Genomic DNA, 26,104 nt, shown 5'->3' with positions numbered 1-26,104 from the left:
TAGGTCTGGCCTCTTTCTCTACTCACTTAGTACTTTGAGGTTGCACGACAGCTCATCTGTTCCCATAAGATTTGTGGCAACGCACGTGTAAACACCACTGTCTTCTTCAATCAGATCAGCGATATCGAGGGCCACATAGCCAAAGTCATGGATAAGGCGGAATCTTGATCCCATCTGGATTGGGTGACCATCCTTGTACCAGTCGACACGAAGGTTAGGATCAGTGATGGGCTCAAGCTTGGCTTCAAAGTGTGCGTGCTTGCGTTCCTTCTGAACGATATCCTTTAGTGTGGTCAGAAATTTAGGCTTTATCTTGACAGAAACTTCCTCCATTGTCTCACGTTTCTGATACCGTGAACTGTCGTCCAGGTACTGAAGTTTCTGTAGGCTCTCTGGGTGCTCTGAGTCGAACACTAGATCCTTCTTGGCTACAGAGAAAGGTATCAAGGTAAAGTTATCTGGGGTGTATGAATACATATATATTTATTTACTGCATCATTAGTGGACTACAAAGGGGAAGGGGAACTAAACACAACAGTCCAGGCCCATTAGGGGTATATACTGTACTAACATGGAGGACGATTCACTAAAACAGCAAAAAGACTGGACTGGACAGTGGCACAGCTATGCAAGCTATGCACTGTTCCTTCCATAACATTTTGACATTTATGTAATTAAGGGCAGAAAAAATCCATTCTTGAATATTTATATGCAGGAAACATCAAAGACACAGGTTCGCCAAACTCAATGAACATCGAGGCAATAAACAGACCAAAGGTATAACACAAACATGCGAGTGATAAAAGTTTACTTTTTCATACACTTACCAGTAACTTTTACCGAAGCTGAAGTGACAGCCTGTCCGAGACTGTTGGTAGCCTTGCAAGTGTATATGCCTGAATCAACAGGATACACACTCAAAAGGTCCAAAGCCACATAGTCAAAATCATAAGCAGGCTTGAATCTGTGGCCTACTTTGAGTGGTGCATCATTGAAGAACCACTCGACTTTCATGGACGAGTCTCCAATAGGTTGCAGGCGAGCTTCCAGATGGATGTTAGTTCCTTCAACAGTCTCGATGTTCTTCAGTGACTTGACGAAGTTTGGGGGCTGGCGGATTTCGGATTGATCTTCGGTTGTTCGCTGGTATCGAGAAGCATCTTCCAGGAACTGGATCTGCTCCATGGCACTGTCATGCATGGTGTCTGTCTGAATATCGCCAGTGCTTTGTACGCGAACGCAGGCGGAAGTATGAGCACTGCCAAGATAATTTTCAGCACGGCAGGTGTACTCACCAGAGTCAGTGGTGTACACTCCCAGGATATCCAGAGCCACAAAGCCAAAATCAAAGTATGTCTTAAAACGAGATCCAATTGTGATGGGCTTGCCATTACAGAACCATTCTACCTTCATTGTTGGGTCATTCACTGGCTCCAGACGGGCCTCAAGGTGAACATTCTTGCCTTCAACCAGTGGCTTTGGGTCCTGAAGGAGCTGAGTAAATATGGGCTTAGACTTTGTGAGTTCTTCAATATCATAATGAGGTTCTTGGTGACGGCGCTCAAGAGCAGCTGTCTTGTCAAGAGTTACTTCATGCAGAGTGGATGTATCGATTCCAGCTCGGGCTGTAAAGATAAGGAAGAATGGTAAAGGAATTAATGCAATTCCTTACTGTGTCACACCTGTAAAACTTACATTAAACTGTATATACGTTTGTGTCAAAATATATGAAAACAATACATAAAAGGCCTATCATCCCATGGGAAAGGAGAAAAAAAAAAAATTAAAAAACGATGATTGTCCCGCCCCGCTTGCAAGAACAGATAAACACTATGGATCTGTGTTGCCACATTTCACTAAATATTTGGTTTCATGGTTCAACCTTCGACTCCATAAAACCCTTTAAAAGACCTAAAACTAAAAACATCAACCGAAGCTACCAAGTCTGAAATGAAGTGGTGAAATAATGACAGAGTGACACCGAACTGAAAAGTTCCTGAAAGAAAGAAAAAAAAAAGACTAAGCAAATTCAATATGATCTCCACCGTAATGTGAAATGCATAATAATGATGACTTACTTTCAACATTCATGACCGCACTCATTTGAGCCTGGCCAAGGGCGTTGCGTGCAACCACAGTGTACTGGCCAGCGTCTAACTGGCGAATATCAGAAATATCCAGTGAGACATATCCGAAGTCATGGAAAGTCTTAATGCGAGATGCTGCAGTAATCGGCTTGCCATTGAAGTACCACTCAACAGTCAAGTTGGGATCACTCTGGGGCTCAAGACGAATCTCAAAGTGAGCTTTCTGACCCTCAACAATCTTGTTTGTTCCCTTCAGAGGGCCGAGGAACTTGGGAGGCATAGAAACAGTTGTGTCTTCTTGCTCTGTCCTCTGGTAACGAGCAGCATCTTCCAGCATCTGCATTTTCATCACAGTATCCTCGTACTGTGATTCCTCCTGGTCTTGCTTAGAGATGACTGTGAGCTTGCATTCGACTTTAGCTTCACCCTTGGCGTTATAGGCCCGGCAAGTGTATCGTCCTGCATCCCTCAAAGTCAGAGCCTTGACAGTCAGGGCGACGTATCCGAAGTTGAAGAATGCGGTGATACGGGAGCCTGAGAGGAGAATGAACAATGTGTCACTTTGTGCATACGAATTTGGGTTTATTTGCTGACCTTTTGCTTACAACTAGCTGCAGTCAATTTACTTACTTTAAATTATCTTTATTGTGTCATCAAATATCACTTCAAGCTGACTGGCTCTCAGATGTGGTTCTTGACATGGTTCTTTCTTTTGTGCACAGAAATGAAAACAAAATGTGTAAAAATGCATCACATTCTTTCTCCTCAGCTTTAAAAAAGTAGAAAGAGTTGAAAACAAAAGACATCGTACAAACTTCAACCCAAGCCTCTACTCACTGGCTTCCATAGGTTTTCCATCCTTGAGCCACTCCACCTTCAGGTCAGGGTCACCAATGGGCTCCAGGCGGGCTTCGAAGTGGGCGTACCCACCCTCCCGGGCCGTGGTGTCCTTCAGGTCGGTCTTGAACACGGGGGCTATCTGGGCCTCAGCCAGTTCTGCAGCTGACTTCTGGAGCAGTTGTTGTCTGTGGAAAGATGTAAAAACGATCCCCATTATTTCCGTTATCATTACCGATGTCTTTCTAACATCAGTCACATTTGCAGCTGACTTTTGAAGCAGCTCTTCTCCATGGAATGATAACATGATTGTTATCATCATCATCATCACCATCATCTCTCCTTCCCCGGAAATACGTACATCATCCCTTACAACTAAAGCCAGCAAATAACGTCATGACCTTAGATATTATCTCAAGCCTAATATGATACTGAAATGTTCAATAATGCAATCTATGAAACTCAATATATTCTTCTCAACCACACCAATTTTATAACAACATTAGGGATGATAAAATGGTTCATTCTTACCTGTAGGCTTCCATCTCCTCTACACTCTTGATGTGCTGTGCCTGCTCAGGAATGCCCAGGTCACCAGTCACACTCGACAGGGCTGTAATACAAAAGGAGTACATTCTAAATAATCATCTGAGAACACTGCATGAATTTTGACGAGGCTGTTAAAACAAATACCGTACGTTCTAGGTTACTAATTGTCGGTTTCACAAATTTTTTGATAAGGCTGTAAAAATAATAATAATAAGTACGCTCTAAGTTACCATTTGTCAACTTTAACACGTGGTTTTGTCATCATCATCATCATCATCGTCATTAGGAAAGCTTGTATTATTTAACTACAGTATATTATAAAAGCGGCTCCAAGGTACTTACAGATGACCTTCATGGTGCCCTGGGAAGTGCACTCTCCAGCTTTGTTGAAGGCTCTGACGGTGTAGAGACCAGTGTCCTCCTCTCTCAGCTGCATGATGTTGAGGGCCACATAGCCGAAGTTGTAGATCACGTTGATGCGGGAGCCTGGTGGAAGAGGAACGAATAAGAGTGGAAGAAAACGGACACAGGAGAACTTAGAGTGGAAAAGGCAGATGAAGAGGAGTCTAGCTTTGTCTTCATTATGATCGCCTTAAATACAAAGAGCGATCGGGGCTTGTAAGTTCCAGAAAAAAAAAGGGAATAACAATTTACAGTTAACCCTAACAGCATGATGGCGACTTCTACTAGGTTATGCAAACGTCTCCCAATCCCTTCCCTCTCCCCCGACTGGCAAAAGGTGAACTGCAAAAGGGCAACTCTTGCCTTCAGCCCACTGAGTTCACGTTCATATCAGCCCAGAGTTGCAACTACAACTACTACTACTATTATACAGTAATTTTAAAAAGTCCCTCTCAAGCTAACTAAAACTGTCTGGCGGTTGAAAGAAAAACGGAAACAGACACCATCGAAGTGGAAATACAAAATAAGACAGAACCATTATAACTTACTGGCTGTGATAGGCTTGCCATCCTTGAACCACTCAATCCGCATGAAGGGGTCACTAACAGGCTGGAGTTGGCCCTCAAAGTGGGCGTATTTTCCCTCCAGAACTTCTCCCAGGTTGGTGAGAGGTTTGACGAAGAATGGCTTGATGTTGGAGGCCTCTTCAATAGACACGCTGCGCTGGAAACGGGATTGGTCTTCCAGGTACCCGATCTGCTCCATGGCTTCGGGGTGCTGCGACTGGGATTCTATGATGGGCCTCTCTGTGAAAGATAAGGAGTAACATCATTAAAATCATTAATAAGAAAAGAAATACTTTAATATCGTTATCATTATTATCACCCCATCTCTGCAACAGTAAGCAATGCCATCCTCCTCCTCATCCTCATCCTCATCACCATTATTTCCGTTATCATTCTCTCTCTGCACCAGAAAAACACCATCACCATCATAACGTTCATCACTAATACCACCTCAACTCTGCACCAGAAAATCACAATCACCACCACCACCATCATCATCGTATACTTTCCTCTTCACTCTGGTCTAGAAACAATCATCATCATCATCATCATCATCACATCACACACTCTCACAGCCACCATAATTCCTCCACCTGACCCACTCACAGCACCCAAGAACAAGCTCCTTTACCTGTGATCCTTAGGTTAGCCGAGGTTTCATCCTGCCCCATGACATTGACGGCGCGACAGGTGTACACGCCAGCATCAGCGGGGATCACGTTCAGGATGTCAAGGGCAACAAATCCAAAACGATAGGTTGCAGTTGCTCTGGAACCTGTGGGAAGAAAGTTAAGGGTATGGTATTAGAGACTGATTTTATATACTGGGGCCTGTGAGGAGAAAGTTAAGGGTATGGTATTATGGACTGATTTTATGTACTGGAACCAATGGGGAGAAAGCTGTGGGTATGGTATTAGGGACTGATCTTATATACTGGAACCACTGGGGAGAAAGTTGATGGTATGATGGGACTGATTTTATATACTGGAACCTGTGGGAAGAAAGCCGTGGGTATGGTATTAGGGACTGATATTATGTATGTTCGTTTTGGCGAATTTGGGGGGACATTTATTGTTATTATTGTTTGTTCATTCAGTTATAAAGGGCCTTGCATGAGTAAGCCTTCGTCATCTAATGGCAGCTACTCACGCTGTTCCATCTCTAGCGGCCTCTCTATTCAGTCCTTTATCCCTGAGGACACACCGTATGCTGAGTTAAAAAGTCTCAAAATAAGGTATGGAAGTGCAAGGCGCAAAGTGAGACGTGTGGTAGTGTGAAGTGTGGGTGGGGAGTGGTAAATGAATAGCACTCAGTGACTTATGTACAACCATGAAAACAACACTTACTGGCAGCGAGGGGCTTTCCGTCGAGAAGCCACTCAATATTCATTGTGGCATCACCAACTGGTGTCAGTGTTGCTTCGAAATGGGCACGAGTACCCTCGACAATATCGATATCCCTGATGGGATGTGTAAACTTGGGTGGTTCGGGCTGCTCCTCCTCAGGGGCCTTGGGCGTATGGTGGGTACGCTCGACAGGGCGCAGGATAATGACCTCAGGCTCGGGCTCTGGCCTGTACATCGTGAAGAATGAAGAATTAAGGAATGAAAACGTTGAAGAATGATACTATGATTACGCTGAATGACAGTGTGAATAAGGTGAAGCATAACAGTAAGACATAAGCTAGGAATTTAAAAGGAATGAAAACGTTGAAAAATGGTAGTAGGAGTATGCTGAAGAATTAGTAGCATGACAATAATTATGAAGAAAAGAGATGAATAATAAAAAAATGAACTCCGCGTCGTGTTCCGGCCTGCAGAGGATGGAGAATAAAGAAATACAGGGGACTGCTTAAGACTTACTCAGGGTCAATGAGCTTGCCACTCCACTTGGGGAAGGTAGGGCGGTATGGTTCTGCTGGGGGCGGGGCTTTGGGGGTCTTGACATGGAGGCGGGCGCGGGTGGCAGTGGAACCGGCAGCGTTCTGGGCATTGCACTGGTACCACCCAGCATCTGGTGCCCCGGCACTCAGCACCTGCAGACATGACGCGCCGTTCTGGTCGTACTGGATCTGTGAAGAGGAAGGGTAACATTGATGACATGACGGCAGTAAATCACAACATTCTAAGCGTCAATGGTAATGTATACAAGAGTGTTCCATCCGTTAAGATGCTATTACGAAATATTAAACAACAGGCCAAGCAATACCAGGCACGATGTAAAATGAATTGACTTCCATATTAAATAATAACTTGGAAACACAACGTGGTCATATGGCGGGAAAAAAAAGAAAAAAAAGATTAATGTCTATATACTACAATAAAACCAATACCTGCTTGCAAGAATAAATAACACAAACACACACACACACACACACACACACACACACACACACACAAAACGGTAAAATATGGAAACAAAGTATCAACTAATTATAAAAGGTGTAGTAGGCCCCCTCCTTCGGATAATAAAAAATGTCGGGCAAGATACAAAATACAAAACTAATGTTCTGATGAGAGTGTCACACATCTCTCACCAGTACACTATCTCTCACCAATACACCATCTCTCAAATTTTCCCTCACCTATACATTAGCCCTCACCTTTATCTCTCACTGGTACACTATCTCTCACCTGTACATTAGCTCTCACCTTTATCTCTCACCGGTATACTATCTCTCACCTGTACATTAGCGGAATCGTCAATGGAAACGCCGTCCTTCTGCCACGAGAGGACGGGTGTAGGTGTACCGACGGCGCGACACTGAAGCATCACCGTCTCGCCCTCATTCACGCTCGTCTGCTGGAACCTCTCGACGAACTTGGGGGCGACCATCTGTTGGGTCTCCAGCACGTTCAACTGGCACTGTTGGGGGAGGGGAAGGATTATCATAGTGTTTATCATTAGTGTAATCGTCATCATCATCATCATCATTATCACCTGTTTTTGTTATCACGACACAGGATGATGATGAAGATAATACTAATACTAATACTAATACTAATAACCAAACTGCCAACAATCCCAAGGAAATGCAAGATGGTCTCCACACAGGTACAGTACACTTACTTTCCTCTGTTCAAATTACCATGACGGTAAATGAACACACAAAAACACAGAATCTACAAATTTACGTGGGTTAACATCTGACCTCATAAATCCCCTTTCAAAAACATAAATAAAAAAAATGAAAAGGGGGTCTGGGGCTACTGACCTAAATGAGCAATTGTGCCAAACTTGAAGCATATTGGTAAGGAAATAACAGAATGGCAAGAAGTAGAAGATGCGTCTGGAAGAAAGAAGAATGGGGGATGAAAGACGATAAAAGGGAGTAAGGGGGTGGAGGAATGAAGAGAGAAAGGGAGGAAGGGGGTGGATGAAAGAAGAAAGAGTGGGAGGAAGGAGGGTGTAAGAGAGAAGAAAGAGAGGGAGGAAGGGGGGTGGGGGAAAAAAGAAAGAAAGGGAAGAAGGGATGGAAGAAATAAGAAAGAAAGGGAGGAACAGGATAGAAGAAGGAAGTGAAAAAAGGAGTGATATACAGTACCGGTAGCTCTCTACTTCGGCGTGAAGACCTAATAACAATAACAGAATGATTAATACCTGAACAGTAGCTTCTCCGGACTTGTTCCTGGCCACACAAGAGATGGTGCCAGCGTCACGGAGTTGAGCTCTGTTGATCATAAGGGAGTGGTTGCCAGCCTCATTCACCAGGATCTTATGGTTGGCATCCTCAACGACTTGCTGTCCATTCATGTACCACGTCACCTGCAAGAGAGAATTAAAAGAGTAATTTCATAATCGTAGTAATGGGAAATTCTGTAGATATTTTACCTACTGATAATTTTTAACAGATGATGAACGGAAGAAGGAAAAACAAATAAAAAAAAATCCGTACACCATATTACAGGTGTCCTCCATTCATAAAAAATCTGTAACAGTTGGACTTGAACTGTAATTACACTGCAGGATTCAGGCCTCTGGTACTAGATATACAAGGTGGTTCACATGTAACGCTCCTCTTAAACTCCGCCAGGCGATTTCTTGTGTGTTGCGGGGAGGCTTAGAGTGATCAGTGTCTCTCTAGTATCATTTATTCATTTCTTACTCCCATTGCCACACCCACGCCCACAGCAGCAGACTGAGCCGCCCCCACAACACATAAGATACCACCAGCTGAGTTTCTAGTGGCGGTATTTTCTGGACCATTCTCTTCACCTCCTCTACTGGCCCCATACTCACCTCTGGGTAAGGTCTGCCAGCTGCCCGGGCCTCGAAGCGCACCATTTTGCCCTCCTGCACGGACTGGTCAACTGGGCCTCTTAAGAACTTGGGCTCCAGGTTCTTCACGTCGCCCAGGTCATCCACTGCCTCTTGGTAAGCCTGCTGCTGCTCACTGGAAAAAGAGTTAGGAACTGACTGTTAGTACTGCAGTATTTATGTACGGACAATTTAGAGTTATAATTTTTTTTTCCATAATCATCATCCTCATCATCATCATCATCATCGTCATTATAACCTTATTTCCTTCTAAGGACTGGGGCAAGCAGGATCCACAATAGGAAACTGTAACACAAAAGCAATATTTCCAGTAGAACTGACTGCATCGTCATTAGCTTACTATTCAAAAATTCAAAATTCTTTTATTACAATATTCTGACTAGTTTAAATAAAGCTTGATTTGCTGACAGGAATAAGAATATATACTGTACCGGTATATATTAACGTTGTATTGGATCTTAAGGATAGTTCATGAAGTCTGGAATGATAATTATAAAAAATATCGATTCACTGCCCTGTTTAACCTGCAATCTATGGATAATAAAACTGGTTACAGAAATAGTTTCCTTACATCCTTTCGGAGCGGACGACTTCGGGTCTTGGGGCACCATCTGTGACTTCGCCCTTGGTCACGACGGCGAGTTGTGCGGAGGACACGGTGCAGCCAGAGTTGTTCTCGGCCAACATGGTGTAGTATCCACTGTCGTTGGTGTTCACCTGCTTCACCACCAGCGTCACCTGGCCCGCGGACTGGGTCATCAGGTATTTGTCGCTGGACTGAAGACGCACGCCATTCTTGAACCAGATCACCTGTAATGAAGAATGGATGGAAACTATTAGGAATCAGATCACCTGTAGTGAGGAGTGGAGAAGAAAACTACGAACCAGACCCGATGAAGCGAGGAGTGAGGGTTTATTGATAACAGATACTGTTACTGGACTGAATACTAATGTCATTCTTTATAGACGCAATTCACATACCGGTACTTATAGATTTCTTCTGTCAACTACCACATTAGAAAATGAGTGTCAGACATTTGTTGTGCTTTTCTGTTCATAACTTATCCACCTACTTTGATAATTCAACAATTCAAACTTCCATATGGAAGGTGCGTACTATCAACCAACTTACGACGTGAGGTGTGCGGTTTAAAGACTGCTAAGTCAGGGAAGGGACAGTCTAAATTACACCCAGAGTAAAAAAATAATAATAATAATAATCACAACAACAATACTGTAATAATGATAATAATAACAATTTCATCTCTTACCCTGGGGCTGGGATGGCCGCTGACTTTGACGGTGAAGGTCGCATTGCCACCATCCGTCACCTTGGTGGATCGTGGCTTCTGCAAGATCTGTGGAGCCTGTGGGGGGCCCTGGATGGCAGTTGATTCCTCCACCACCTCACCAGCCATGCGGACGGTGAGGGTGCGGCGGAATTCCACCTCATGAAGCAGTCTGTACTCAAAGGTGTCCACGCGGAAAGTCTCCATCATCCCATTCTGCATCATCATCATCTGTTGCTGCTGCTGCTGTGTAAATTGTTGCGACATTTGCTGCTGTTGCAGAAAGGACTTGGATTGCATGGCCTGTTGCTGCTGACGCTGCTGCTGCATCATGAGGGCCACTGCAAGGAAAAGAAATATGCATCATCATCATTATCATCAAGCCCTACTCTCCCACGTCATAAATTCAACAGTCTGTGCACGTATGGCTGAAGTACCCAGTGTATGTACGTAAGGAAGGACTATCCAGTGTATGCACGTACCATCCAATAAGCTTACGTACCCTCAGGCTGGATGTAGACCGTGCAGATGGCTTCTCCGTACTCGTTGGCGGCTGTGCACACATACTCTCCCTCATCCCCGGGGCCGATGGCGGTGATGAGCAGGGTTACTACACCTGTGTTTTGGTCATGTGTCACCTGGAGGAGAGAGGCAGAGGTTAAGTACAGGTATCTAATCAGACGACAGGGTGTTTACTGTGTGTCTAGCGATTTATCAAGCCATTTACTTATGTCTTTCTGTTGTCTATCTATCAATCTATTTAAATCTTATTTAATTTACCAATCTCTGTCTGTCTGTCTCTGTCTGTCTGTCTGTCTGTCTCTCTCTCTCTCTCTCTCTCTTTCCATTTATATATATATCCATCCATCCATCAGTCTGTTCATTTACCTACCTAACAACCCCTACCAATCTCTCTATTAATCAATCAATCAGCCAATCAGTTTATTTAATTTCTACCTATCTCTCCATCTATCCATCTATTTATCTACCAAACAACTCTCTCACTCACTTGATATTTGGCACTCTGTTGCATTTTGGCGCCCTTCCTTGTCCAAGAGACTGTGGGCTTGGGGTTGCCGACCACCTTACCCTCGAAAAGGGCATCTCCGCCTTGGGCAAATCGGGCATTTCGGAATATCTGCTCAAATACTGGTGGAGACGCGCCAGGGGGTAAGCCCATGCTGGAGGGAAGAGAAGAGAAGTTGTCAGAAAAGTAAGGTAACACGAGTAATAAAAGTAACAATATTAATTAACGTAACTGAAGAATTAATGGTAACAGAAAAAGCATTATGCCCATGCTGGTGGAAAAAGAAAAGAGAAGTTGTCAGAAAAGTAATGTAACACGAGTAATAAAAGTAATAATAGTAATTACAGTAACAGAGGTATTAAAGGTAGCAGAAAGAGTATTATACGCATGCTGGAAGGAAGAAAAGTTGTACGAAAAGTAAGAAAAGTACCAGAAAAAAAGTATTAAGCCTAAGAAAATTATGACAAGTAGCAAAAAAAAAATATTAAGCCTATACCTGTGGAAAGAAAAGAGAAGTTGTAATCTAAAGGTCAAAGATATTAAGCTGTAACAGAGACACCAGAAGTAAAGTTGTAACAGAACAGACGTAAAGATGTAACAGGGGTAACAGAAGAAGTAAATTTGTAACAGAGTAAAGCAAAGTTTCAACAGAAGCACGTCAAGGAGTAAAGCTGTAACAGAACAAATGCAAAGTTATAACAGCACAAGCAAAGTTGTAACAGAGGTAACAGTAGGAGAGGAAATAACGCTGTAGTAAAAATTCAGTTTTATGAGAAGTTCTGGGAGTAACAAAAGCAATGGTGTAACAGGAGAAATATATTTAATGAAGAGAAGTGAAAAATGTTATCCACTAAGTACAAGCAGAGTCATTTTCATCATCATCATCATCAAGAAAAATCAATACCTTATAAACATATCTTCCCTGAATTGACGATCTAGTACACTCAATTTATTATAAAAATCAGAATTCCGATCTCACAAACAAATTCACTTCTCTGTTTTAATAATTATACAACAATTTGCATGAAAAAACAGACAATTATGAACAAATCACTCATTTAAAAGTTTCCTCTAACAATCTATTTCTAGTGTCACTTATCTATTTAATTACAGTTCCAAAAAGATTCATTCTCAGCCTAATGGAACTATTCACTTGGAGCATGCCTTCTTCTTGTGGCTTATAAATCAAAGAGTTTCAAGTAATTATTTCACGACATGAGTAAATTAATCACACGTATACGATTTTTAATTTCATTCATCTCTGGGTTCGCTTCTCGTCGTTTAAGTTTAATTATAAAAACCGTCTCCATGACCCATTTCCTTCCAATAACTTTTCCACATTTCCTCCCTTTCCTTGGGGGAAGCAGCCTAGGTATATAGATAGATAGATAGATATTGTCTCCACCCACACTACCTATTCCACATTAATTTACTTTCCTATTTCCTTTATTAATATATCTATCTACCTCTTGCCTTTCCACACTGACTACTTTCCTATTTTCTCCATTTACATATCTACCTACCTTTTGCTATTCCACACTGCCTTACTTCCCTGTTTCCTTCATTTACATATCTATCTAACCCTTGCCTAACACGTACCCCAAAAATGCCTCTTGCATGCACGCCCTACCAACATTCATCCATATTTACCTGCGCATACACTCATCCCTCATTAAGCCTACCCTTTGCACCTGGTCTGTTCCTGAACCCCTTTTAATTTCCCTACACCCACCTACTAAATTCATCTACTGTCAAATGTGTACTCCCAGAGGTCAATGAGGTTGGAAAAAAAAAAAAATCTCATCCTCACTCCCTTATAACAATTTTGCCACAATTTTTCTCCATATTAATTAACCTTGCATCACACCTGGCCTATCCTTTTCACCACTTTCATGTACTTCTTTGATTTCCGTATTTACTGCATATTTATTTACTTATCTTTTGGTTAATGCTTCGTCTTTCTTTTAACAATTCTCCCGTAACTTCCACATTCATCACCCTTGTCTCCTACCTGGTCTGTCCTTTGCAATGCCATCTTGTTTCCTCTTTTCAATCATTTATCCATCTATTAATTTACTTCCCAGCGCTTCCAATCCCTTCCAAGAATTCTGCTACAATTTTCTTAATATTAACATTTTCTCTCACCTGTCTTACCTATTTACTATCACTTATTACCCTGTTTTCCTGGATATATTTCTATGCCTTCTTACCAAACACCTAATCCAAAATCCTTTCTCATTTCCTCCTTACCGACAATTCTGCCACATTTTCCAGCATATAATTTAACCTCGTCTCCCATCACGACTCTCCCACCACCAAGTTTCCTATTTACCATCATTTCTTATTAGTATCTATCAACCTCCTGCCTAACAACTAATCCAAAATCTCCCCCCATCTTCTCTCCCTTCCGACAATTCTGCTATATTTTTCTCCGCATTAATTAACCTGGCCTCGCACCTGGCCCGGCCCTTCCACCAGCATCACGTACGCTGCCGTCTCCCCAAATTACCTGGGTGCTTGCGTGGCGACGAGGCTCACAAGACCAGGCCACCAAAATAGCTCACCCACCCCTTGCCTTATCCGGGCGAGAGGAACCTTATTATGGGAGCTGTGCGGAAGCCAACCGTAGCCAAGAGCCCCTCATACGACACTCGTTATAACTCTCAAAACAAATTCCAGTGGAGGGAAATTAATGAAAGAGACGGAATTTTGTTACGTTTGTGGGGAAGGAGTTTTTGAGTGTCCAACAGTGGAGGGTGCACCAAGCCTCACGACAGATGTATGAAATGTTTACGATGACGCTGTATTCTGCGTGATACTCATAACCATTCCAAGCCAAGGCCCGCCAAAAATACATTTCTTAATACTGTAAACTAATAATATTCCACCACAAGGGTCATGTGAGTACACGCAGATTTTCCCGTCAGCCAACTTAAAAATTTTACTTTCGTGTTCAGGGACAAGATTATGGCTTCCCGATTATACTGAACAGACTGCCATGATAGTGCAATAAGTCACCATTCTCACACAGGACAAAACTACCGGTATATTTAATGTAGAGATGATTTATATGCAAAATAAAACAGATAAGGACTGTAAGGCATTTCACTTCTTCAGCCTTTGCGTCTTTTTTATTGCGTTCCTCCTGATGACACACTAATTCATTCACGATATAAAAGAGGTTAAGGAAGGCCGTATCTCAACCTTTCAGTTCAAAATGTCTCTCTCCCCCAAAAAATAACAGTCTGGTAGCAAAAATAAAAACAAAAGCCACCAGAGTAGTCAAGAAGTTTAACAGAATAGAGAAGTGTAAATATATTCGCTTGACAGTTGTTGATGACGGCAGGGTAAAGAGCATAAGGTATATTTGGCAAGACCCATAACTAGAGGAAAAAAAATCTTGGCTTGAGTAACTCTTATTCTCGTCGTTTCAGGAGACTCCCTAACACCTTTTCCTTAGCGATTTATTTTGCTTATTACTCGTTACTATTTTTAATACATATTCCTAAGCGATTTATTTTGCTTATTATTCGTTACTATCCTCTCTCGGGTTGCTTAAATCATTCTAATATCGCCATACTTTGCGCTTTTAAGGTTACCTAGTTGGATCCAAAAATAAATCGCTGAGGAAGAGGTGTTAAGAAGCCTCCTTACCCTACGAGCATAAGGGTCTCTATGTATTTATAAACGAAAAATCCATTAAAATCAATTCCAAGTCTTTCAGGACGACTCCATTTATGTTATTTTATTTCCCGCCAAACCAGACGATTTCCCAATATAATTCTCTTCCTTCAGACGATTTGATGCCGCCCAAGGAAAGACCTCTCGCAGTCAAAGGGTTACGGGCGCCACCGTAGTAAAAAGGTTAATTACTATCATTATACTCTGACTAATTAGCAAAACCACAGAACAAAACATAAAAGGTACAAATCCAGATATAAACACACGTTTGTTTTTGCTGCTATGAAAGTCTACGCATCACATCCGCCGTGCTTCACAATACATCAGAAATATATAATTAGATTGTATGGTTTAAAGGGAATATACTGATTTTAACAACCCTTTGTGATCATGAAGAGGGACGCCTTCAAGTGGTGGCACCGATAACGAGCGACTCCTCTGCCTGGCTCTACAAACATCCCTCAACCCCCTCCCTACCTCTGAAAGGGGGATGGTGGACTGCAAGAGAGGGGCAACTTCAGTCTGCAGTCGACATGGATCACGTTTCAGATTAACCTTGGGCTACAACACTTACTATAACCTTTTTACTCTAACTTGATCTAAAATTGCCATCTCTCCATCTTGAATGCTAACGTGTAACAATAGATTAGCACTAGGATATGATGCCAGTCACGAAGAGATGCTATGGAAAGGGTGTAGAGCCACAGTACTGTCTTATTCAGCCATTGAGTTACGTGAAATAAGCTGCAAGAAAATCTGAGCCAAATAAAAGTAAAAGGATAATAGTAACTCCTTCCATATCAGCTGAATATTATAGTCAGGCGTAAGGCAGAGGAAAATATAACAGGATTCCATTGTACTGTCGATGCAGGGAAGTTTGAGGGCCAAGGGAAAGACACACATATGTAATTTAAGATCAGGTACCATCATCTAGACCCGCGCTGGTGTGATGGTAGCGTGTTCGTCTCCCGTTCTGTGTCTAATCCAGTATCCAGGGTTCGAAACTATGCCAGGGCGGACATTTAAATTGGGTGCTGATAATAATGTTCTTTTATAAGCTCTGTCTATGTTTGCACCCTGTCATTTTATCTCGATTATATATACAGACTCCGACACACAAACAGCCATTCCAGCACTTAGACTTTTACGTGCATCATTCTCGTGATAGACACACCTTTCCAACTCGTACTTCGCCAGCACTGAGAAGGGTTAATTACCGCAATTACTCTCCCTTCGAGATGAAAGTCCGATCATGCAGCAAACCCCATGTGGACGGTTTACATCAACAGGTACAAAAGAATCATTTTATTAAGTTATTAGCAAAGCCTGACAAGTGGGGAAATAGCGATGAAGTGAGAGTGTGTGTGGTGAGGCTGAGAGTTGTGCCAGGGCGTGGGCGAGGGGCCAGACACCCAGGCGGCACTCTATGGCACTAAGCTGGGTGCCAAGACGACGGGGCCACAGACAAACACCCAACTCCCCTACCACTCCACACCACGCCTATCCTAAATTACTCATATAAGGCCAGTTTACGGCACTCAGTAGGGTTATGTCCTCTTTTATTCCTACTTTAGCCTTTTTTTTTAACATCTGATAAAACTGAGCCACAGACACCCAACTTCCCTACCACACCACACCAAGCCTATCCTAAATTACTCATATAAGGTCAGTTTACGGCACGCAGTAGGGTTATGTCCTCTTTTATCCCTACTTTAGCGTTTTTTTACATCTGACAAAACTGAGCCAATATTAGAGGGCCACGGACACCCACCTCCCCTACCTCACCACACCACGCCTATCCTAAATTACTCATATAAGGACAGAATTAACTCCTTCGATACTGTGATGTCCTCTATTAATCTTTCTGTAGTTGGTCTGTTTTCATCTGACAGAACTAGGTTAAGATAAGGGGCCACAAACACCTCATTCTCCCACCACAACACATCTCTCTAAAATTATTCATCTTGGTTAGTTAAAATCCTTCCGTATATGATGTTCTTTATAACTCTATCCTTCCGTATGTAATGTCCTTTTTAGCTCTATCCTTCCGTATGTAATGTCCTTTTTAGCTCTATCCTTCCGTATGTAATGTCCTTTTTAAAACTATCCTTCCGTATGTAATGTCCTTTTTTAAAACTATCCTTCCGTATGTAATGTCCTTTTCAAATCTATCCTTCCGTATGTAATGTCCTTTTCAAATCTATCCTTCCGTATGCAATGTCCTTTTTAGCTCTATCCTTCCGTATCCAATGTCCTTTTTAAATCTATCCTTCCGTATGTAATGTCCTTTTTAAATCTAACTACTGACATAACTGAAGTAAACTGTAATTCACTCATTTTACCTCAGTGACTTTAATAACTCTGCAGCTCGTGTCCCGTAACTCAAAGGAGGAATAAGGTAATACTAAAGCTCATCATTCTACCCATAAATCTTCTTCGTGATTAGCAACATACTCTAGCTTTACCCTCTTCCTCCAGCTCAGCATTTCAAGATGAAGAGGTGACACTGTTTTCCCTAAATAAAGAAAATGGAGAATAACACATCACAGAAAAGAACCAAAACAATGAAGGCAATAGTGTAAAAAATAAAGGACTAGGTGAAGATTTACTGGTTTTACGCCTATATGTCCCTGGTTCCTCTTTCTAAAACCCATCTTAGTTACGAGAAAATAATACCTTAAGTTATTCCGTAGATTCGTCAGCCTTGAACACCCAGACGGCACCCTTTTACGAGACAATGATGTGAGTATTTCGAAGGCTTGGATGGATGTCTGCCCCATTTCACAGGGTCCTTTGTTGATAGTTCTCCTAATTTTATGTCCTTCTCAGCCTATTTCTAGACCCTCCCATTCCGTTTTATAGCGGGAGATTATGTAAGATACGGATGTTGTAAGATCAAGAGTAGGAAACACTCTGAGGCGCTTCGGTCAAAGAGAAACAACGGAGAGTGAAACTGACTTTGAGGGAGTACCTGTATATGAAAGTGAGATGGCTCGGAGGCGAGAGAGGAAGAGTTGAAGATACAGTAAAACAGGCGAGAGAGGAGACAGAGATGGAGACAGGATGCAAGTATATGTGAAGGGTGGTGTTGTGTCGAGGGAGTAGGGTCTTTGCTGATTACGGACTGAAAAGCTCCTAGAACTCTCATTTTTTAGGCCAACCCCCACAGGATGCAGAGTCAGGCAACAAACAGAAAAACTAACAGACATACGACAATGATATGAGCCTCCACTGTCCATTACTTTATAATGTGTTTTCTAAGCTGGTAGAAAGAGTAAAACAGGAATGTCATCGTACGGAACGGGTTACTATTTATCAGTACGATCACGTCTTGTTTATTTTTGCTTGCGTCGAAAGATTTTATACAACTAATGATAGAAGCCATGGCCCCAAGTCACAAAGAAAATTTAACTGTCCCATGTACCTAGAATTTACAGATGCAGGAAGAACGAGACGAGAAATTATTATACTCGCCTTTCCGTCTCCTTCCTGTGAAAAATAAACTGAATATAGGAAGGAGAATTTACCATAATTTCTTTTATTAATTTCAGTTTCATGTAATGGCGTCAAGAAGGCAGACGGGCAGACTCGAATGTCATTTTTTCCCTTTTAATTTACTTTGGTCAGATGTGCTTAGACTTTCAGAGCCTTCAGGTTGGTATCAATGGTCTTTCAGATACTTCATACCACCAGATCCGTTGTCAGGTCAGGTTAGGATTTAGGTCAAGTTAGATTGGGTCAGCTTAGGTTGCGTTGTGATTAGTTAGGCTAGGTTCGGATTGGTAGGTTTTTTTTTTTTTATTATTTATGGGTAAGTTAGGTTAGGTTGGGTTAAATTAAAACAGGTTAGGATAAAGTAAGAGAGAAAACAGACAACTGAAAGCAGATTGAATGCATACTATCTTGAAGGCCATTTTCTTCTCTCTCTCTCTTTTTTTTTTTTTTTTAATCTGACAAAAGTAGTTCAGACAAAAACAAAAGTATCACGACTCATCCCATCTAGTTACGTGGCTCGTTATGTAGGGCAGGTTAATTAAGAGACTAACCTGCTCGTAAATATGGCCTAAAATAACACCAACAGACAGTTTCTTGAATAAGGGATGTTTGTCTCACCAGAATGCCAGATACTGTTTTTTTTTTTTTTTTTTTTTTTTTTTTTTTTATTTTTATGGACTGCTCCGAACCCCACAACCCTGGCTCTGAAAATCCTGGTTTGGCTAACGTTACTTCTTACTTCTAATTAGTGTGGCCTAAGACGTATGAGTATTAATGGTTAAACTGGTAAATGCCTCCCTCTGCATATCTCTGTCCCTATCATGCTCGCACGCCGGAAACTGCCCCTACTGCATATCTCTGTCTCTGTCTGTATCATGCTTAAGGGTCTCTCGCCGAAAACTGTCCCTACTGCATCTCCGTCTCCGTCTACCGAATGCCTATATAAGAGTCTTATTACACTGAGGCTGGAAAATAATGAAACATGAACCTCCCATTTCACTGGCTGTGGTGGCCATTTCGTATCTCGTGGTCGCCTATATCCTGTCTGACACTGAGAAACGGATTGTACAGAAATTCTCATCATGAAACGGAGTTCTCTTATATCAACTTTTACGCAGACCGGCACGATCGGAAAATCTGCGTCAGCTTACATCCGATTCAGATCTCACTGTGGAGGCCAAGGCACAAGCATCTATAATCTGGTTCTCTCTATGCTGCTGAGATGAGGGCGTATTATTTCATCCATGATCCGGTCAGAGCTAAAATGATCCTAAACATCAAGAAACAACACACCTCCTTCCTGCACACCCTTTCTAATGCAAATCATTTTATCTAACACAAACCTTCTAATCTAACATTAACTTTCTGTCTTAACGTTTACTGAGCAACAGGCCTTTAGCTAAATTTACTTCCTCCTAGCTACTCCAATACCCCACTACCGCACGCAATAATTATCTAAATCAATAAAATCACAATATATAAAAAGTCAAAGCCTGTCTAAGATTTTTTCAACTTCTCATAGCCTGTCGTGGACCCGTGTATTTTTTGCCATGAGCCTCCAGGAATTCACGGACCCTAAGCAGACTCCCAGTGACTTAATCGAGCAGACTTTTGAAACACTGACTGTGAGACCCATAGACTAATCAAGGACAAATTCGAACACAAATTTTTATCCTCCCACGTAAGAGCCACAACGAAAAGACTGTGGGACCTCTACACAAATTAAGGACAACTGATCTCAAATTTACTTTTATCCGCCCACGTAAGAAACACAACGAAAAGACTGTGGGCCCTCTAGACAAATTAAGGACTACTTCTGACCACAAATTTACTTTCATCCTGCTACGGAAGAGCCTCAACGAAAAGACTGTGGGACCTCTAGACAAATCAAGGACTACTTCTGACCACATATTTACTTTTATCCTCCCACGTAGGAGACACAACGAAAAGACTGTGGGACCTCCAGACAAATTAATCAAGGACAACTTCTGACCACAAATTTACTTCCACCCTCCTACGTAATCTCCACAGCTGGTCCACTGATGCTCATCCCTACAGCTGAAGCCGCCACTACCACGAGAGCTGCATACCGCCCTTGACGTGATGGGTAAAAATAATAAAGGGGAGCCAGGAGTAAAAATAATAGCCTCCGTGAGCCACCTGTGCCCTACCACCCCTCAAAAGGCCCGGGTCTATTATTAAGGCGGGAGGCTTGCGCACTTAGTCATGTTTTTGTTGGGAAAAGGGGAACGGTGGTCATAGAAGGACATATTTTAACATTTTTAAAAACTTGCCTTTAACTTTTTTACATACTCTTTTACCACACAAAGCATTATTTCATTTTTAAATATATTCTTTTACCACAGAGAGTAATACTTCACTTTCCATATTCTTTTACCAATGAAGTTAAGTTTTTGATGGGAATAGGGAAGTGCTGATCAGAGAAGAAGGACACTTTTTAAAGCCTGTATCTAACTTTTTTACATACTCTGTTACCACACAAAGTAATATTTCTTTTAATATATTCTTTTACCACAGAGGGTAATACTGCAGCTTCCATATTCTTTTAGCATAGAAAGTAATATTTAACTTTTTATATTCCTTTATCACAGAAAGTAATATCCTACTTCTATACTGTTTTACCACAGAAAGTAATATTTCATGTTTATATATATATTTTTTTTTACCACAGAAAGTAATATTTCACTTCTTAATACACTCCTTTACCACAAAGAGTAATATTTCACATTTTATATATCATTTTTACCACATTATTATTCCCATGTTTAAGTTCATTATTTCCCACTGGTAATGCACTTTTTAAATATTCTTTAACCACAGAAAGTAATAATAAACATTTTACATTCTTCTTACCGCCAAAAGTAATATTTCACGTGTTTACATACGTTTACCGCGAAAAGTAAAGCACTGACGGATGACCTAAGCGAACATAACCTTTTCAAGAGCTTCAAAGATACTATTTAAAATCTGAAAGCTGTACTCAAATACCCTCTTTTTTTTTTCTTTCTTTTTTTCTTTGTTCAACACCTGATTTTGGAATAAGCTGTCGGAATACTACTCATAACTTCATAATGTTTAATAGCATATTTTTTTTTTTCGTAACTTCAATTTAAACGATTACGCAAATAAACTTCACGAACAATATATCTACCTGTCTATCTATAACCAGACGCCTTAATCCCGTAAGGAGTGGCCACAAACAAATCGCCTCCATGTCGCCCTGTCCCCTGCCATTACGTTCCCCTACTCCCAACTCACACCCCTCTCATATACCTCTGCACTCCACCCCTCCATCTCATTACATACCCTATAGCAAAATACCTGAACTATGGAACACACACTCCAGCACTAAGTATGGGTGAATCCTGATATTTCAACCTCTGATCAATTGCAGATTTTTTTTTTTCACATGGCGTCGTGTATCTGAAAATCTCTTACGTAGGTCAACTGTATATTAAAAGTACATGAAAGATATAATGTTGTTGTGGAAAAATACATAATAATACATAATAAGCGACCTCTATAATACATTGGTAGAGGAATTACACCAAGCTCTATAAAGTAAGAATAGGAAATTAAACAAAAAACTAAGGTAACTAGGCCTCTGTTAAACTATTCTCAAATCTGGTGAACCTGGAGTGCTAAAATTCCATCCATATCTGCTCTTATAAACAAGCACATATGCCGAATTTTAGTACTTCAGGTTTACAAGTCCGGACAATAATTTAACGATGTGTTCCTCTTGTATCTGGCCCAGTGTCCTCATTTGACGAAGGAAGGGAAGTATATTAAAGCTAAATATTTGGTGTACTCACGGCATCATCTGTGTCGGTCCCTGCACCCTCTGTACACCCTGTTGAACTGTGGAGAGAAAAGAAAACCAGTGTTAATATAGATCACAGGACACAGCACTCTCTTTTCTCATTTTTTTTCTTATCATAAAAACACCCTCACTCCAAAACCTACAGCGATTTTTCCTTGTGATTCTTGGCCTTTTAAAACTAGGATGCCGCATACAGATGGAAAAAAATCTCGTCTGCCATCAGTAACAATAAAACTCAAATCTGTCTCAAAATAAGTAAGAACGATAAGTCTTTAAAACAAATGATCACGGAAGAAACACGTAACTTAAGTATGTTATTAATTAAAGTTACTTCGCCAGTCATGTATATTCAAGTCCTGAAGAAGCTGAAAGGACGTATTTTGGAGTATTAATTATTTGAAGATTTTGAAAACGTGAAACATTACTCGTACATACATCAAATTAAATACTATAGCCGGGATTTGAATTTCTGACGAAGATGCTCCGTCCTCCATGCATTCGATTTTCATTATAGTTCATTACACTTCGCTTTTTGTGTCGCTATCAGTCTAACTTTAAGATCTAGAGTAAAATGTAACCCCGTGGCACAATATAAATGAGATGCTCTTTATCCTGAAAGAAGAAAATAGACATAAAAAGCAGGGTTATAAAATTCTCCTGCTGCTATCCACAATGGCGCGAAAATGCAGAGGATGGCCATTTTATTCAATCACATTTACGTTCTCAGAATACAAGATGTCGCCCCTTAAACAAGTATCAAAACAATGAATGAGTTATACAGTTTTTTTTTTCCTTTACAGCGTGTTTTTTTTATATTAGGCAATGAATTGATAAGAGAAGCACAATAAGGACATGTCTAGAAAGCAAGAACAGCCCCCAGTCTTACCACACACACACACACACACACACACAGGCATCCTAAAGTGTGCGTGTTGTGATAGGGTTCAAGGAGGGTGTGTCTGGCTTGCATGACTGTCCTCTCCCATTATGCATTCACTCTGGCCTCAGTTTTTACTTGTGCTTTTTCCCTCCCACGCCTTTGCACAAGCTTCTCCTATACCAACAGCCTCGTCATTCTTTTTATCAGTAACGACACATTTTATTCCGGGTAACGATGGGTGACTAAAGGAAGATGGTAATTATATATATATATTTTTTTTAAGATATGACACTAAAGGTAATTCTGTGCTAATTATTCAAGCCTAGCGATTCCCTCAATGAGTAAATCACCTTAAAATAGTAAATACTCATCATGTTGAATTGTTAATATATGTCCAACCTAAATTAATATACAAACTCCTGCACTATCTAGAATTCCTAATACATTTTTTCACATCATCAGATAATAGCTTCAAGGACGCCTATACATCCGCAGAACACCTTTTTGCTGCTACATGAATCAAAACTGAATCAATATAAGTATTTAAGAGAGGTATTGTTTTTACGAGCAACTTTACATCACAAGAAAGAACGCTTACTCCCCTCTCCCCGTGTGCATGTATGCATGTAAAATTGTATGTATGTATGTATGTATGTGCAGGGTGAGGGGGTTAATTCTGACACAACCAAGACTACCACATGCCAATCAGCCACCTCACAGTCAGAGGGTGCCCATGTTGAGTCTCCATGCCCAGGCTTGTGAGATGAGCCGATATTGCTCTTCTCTTTGATGTTGCCTGGATCTCTCAACAAACAATTTTCAGTGCCAAACAATTCGACGCTTTTGCATATGCTGGGACAGGGGCGGTTCGTGGTGTGTGTGTGTGTGTGTGTGTGTGTGTGTGTGTGTGTGTGTGTGTGTGTGTGTGTGTGTGTGTGTGTGTGTGTGTGTGTGTGTGTGTGTGTGTGTGTGTGTGTGTGTGTGTGTGTGGGTGTGTGTGTGTGTGTGTGTGTGTGTGTGTGTGTGTGTGTGTGTGTGTGTGTGTGTGTGTGTGTGTGTGTGTGTGTGTGTGTGTGTGTGTGTGTGTGTGTGTGTGTGTGTGTGTGTGTGTGTGTGTGTGTGTGTGTGTGTGTGTGTGTGTGTGTGTGTGTGTGTGTGTGTGTGTGTGTGTGTGTGTGTGTGTGTGTGTGTGTGTGTGTGTGTGTGTGTGTGTGTGTGTGTGTGTGTGTGTGTGTGTGTGTGTGTGTGTGTGTGTGTGTGTGTGTGTGTGTGTGTGTGTGTGTGTGTGTGTGTGTGTGTGTGTGTGTGTGTGTGTGTGTGTGTGTGTGTGTGTGTTGCTATGGCGCTCTTTCAATAAATAAATAAATAAATAAAACAAATGGGTATATGTTACGACTGTTCTTGGTGATAATACTGACAATAATTTTTTAAGTTTATTTACCCCCTTCATTACAATGGAAACGTTTGCCATGATTAAGTGATTTTTAGATAGGGGAATCTGGGGGACATATGGGGAAAACTTGGGCTATCTGGACGTTGCTACTCCTCGCCCTGACCTAGAGTGGGAAAGGAGGTCCGGATAATGATGATGATGATGATGATGGATGATATGACATTTTTTCGATAAGCTAATCCAATGTCAACTAATTAAGACTTTTGGTATATATTAAGCAGTGGTGGGTCATTAACATTCTTTTGCCGCATCAACTCTTTCGTATAAAGCTTGCCATCCTCAAACGAGAATATTTACCTTCAGAAACACCCCTCCTAGTGAAGACATTCTCCCTTTCACTACGAGGGTCTTTACTAAGGTGAAAATAGCAGTCTGGTGAAGACAATAATGAAATATGACTGACGGTATTGTAGGGAAGGGGATGCCAGAATAAGATGGACGTCAGCGTGGTGCACGGGATAATGAAGACTGTTTTTCTGTTCTCAATCGATCCTAAGTTAAATTTCATCATTCTCGGTAGCCGGAATGAAATGTGAAAGTTGTCATCGATTTTAAGGGGTCAAGGAAGACTACTGGACCTTATTCCACATGCGAGGGACGGGCAAGCTTCCTAAACACCGACCTACATTTTGCTTCCCCAACAAATTAAGAACTTGAACCGGGGCACCAACATTAATCCCTTCAAAACGAGGACATATTTTCCTGTTTCATCTTTATGTACAGTTGCGGACGATATTATTTTAACTTTTTCGAGTCTGGGGTTCCAAACAAAGCGAATTTCAACCCTTCCAACCCGCTTCAATATTGGCAAGATCTGATTCGGTTCGGACTGGGTTTCGAGACATTGCAAAGGAGTTATTTACCACGATCGTAAGACCAGACAAACCTAAACTGATATTCTTTTTGTTTTTAGATGTCTTGGGGTTCGGAATAAAACAAGATATAAACCCTTCCAACCCACTTCAATATTAACGGATAGCCTGGCAAGATCTCATTCGGTTCGGACAGGGTTTCGAGAGAGTGCGAAAGAGTTATTCTCTCTCTCTCTCTCTCTCTCTCTCTCTCTCTCTCTCTCTCTCTTATCATCATCCAATTATCATTTCACCCAACTCTTCTGTATATTCATTCTTGCCACTCTAAACGCTTTTATTCAGCACAGGGGAGACTCAAAATACTATTATCATCATCTACTTTTATGACAATTTTTTACAAGGCATTCTTGCTTTTCTCACAAAATTTTATTCAGCGCAACTCTATCAACTCAGAAGGAGATGACTTTTTATTTCAGTTTTGCTAAGGTCGATGGTGTGGTGGTGAGAATAGGTGGTGAAAGTATAGTGCTGAAAATGTGTGTGGTGAAATATTGTGGTGTGGATGTTCAGTTGTGGGTGTAGTGATGAGGAACTGTGGTGAAAGTATAGTGGTGAGATATGTATGGTGTGGGTGGTGCCAGAAAGAAAAAGTAAAGGGATAAAGACATGAGTAAAGTCCAATTTTAGTATCGGCATCTGTCACCCCATGTTTTATCGGTATGGGGTGTAAGTGGGTGTGGGAGGGTGTAGGGATTAGGGATAGGGAAGTGTATGTGGATATATGGGTGGTATAGGAGAGAGGAGGAGACGGGATGAGGTGGTGTGAGTGTGTGAGGGTGTAGTGTTGAGAAGTGTGGGGAGATTGTGTGTATGGGTGGTGTACGGAGGAGGATAGAGGGAAGGG

At 41.4% G+C, this 26,104-nt stretch overlaps 1 protein-coding gene across 1 annotated transcript in view; it reads right to left on the bottom strand.

Moving 5' to 3' along the window:
* Positions 1-26,104, bottom strand: part of LOC145407519 (uncharacterized) — a 280,710-nt gene that overhangs the window by 229,932 nt on the left and 24,674 nt on the right. Inside the window, exons 2-19 of the mRNA XM_080278443.1 lie at positions 22,048-22,093; positions 11,018-11,189; positions 10,511-10,646; positions 9,991-10,349; positions 9,291-9,529; positions 8,681-8,834; positions 8,042-8,206; positions 7,124-7,306; positions 6,304-6,512; positions 5,788-6,014; positions 5,073-5,216; positions 4,424-4,681; positions 3,816-3,959; positions 3,456-3,537; positions 2,925-3,112; positions 2,079-2,621; positions 828-1,625; positions 27-428 (exon numbers count right to left, since the gene is read on the bottom strand). Of these exons, the coding sequence (XP_080134569.1) occupies positions 27-428; positions 828-1,625; positions 2,079-2,621; positions 2,925-3,112; positions 3,456-3,537; positions 3,816-3,959; positions 4,424-4,681; positions 5,073-5,216; positions 5,788-6,014; positions 6,304-6,512; positions 7,124-7,306; positions 8,042-8,206; positions 8,681-8,834; positions 9,291-9,529; positions 9,991-10,349; positions 10,511-10,646; positions 11,018-11,189; positions 22,048-22,093 (4,449 nt within the window). The remainder of the gene's footprint in view (positions 1-26; positions 429-827; positions 1,626-2,078; positions 2,622-2,924; positions 3,113-3,455; positions 3,538-3,815; positions 3,960-4,423; positions 4,682-5,072; positions 5,217-5,787; positions 6,015-6,303; positions 6,513-7,123; positions 7,307-8,041; positions 8,207-8,680; positions 8,835-9,290; positions 9,530-9,990; positions 10,350-10,510; positions 10,647-11,017; positions 11,190-22,047; positions 22,094-26,104) is intronic.

This window comes from Coenobita brevimanus, chromosome 73 (genome assembly GCF_032717465.1).
Source record: "Coenobita brevimanus isolate Jiangsu-jjx chromosome 73, ASM3271746v2, whole genome shotgun sequence".
Taxonomy (NCBI): domain Eukaryota; kingdom Metazoa; phylum Arthropoda; class Malacostraca; order Decapoda; family Coenobitidae; genus Coenobita; species Coenobita brevimanus.
Note: the sequence above shows the minus strand (reverse complement) of the source record. Positions and strands in the feature narration are given on the sequence as shown.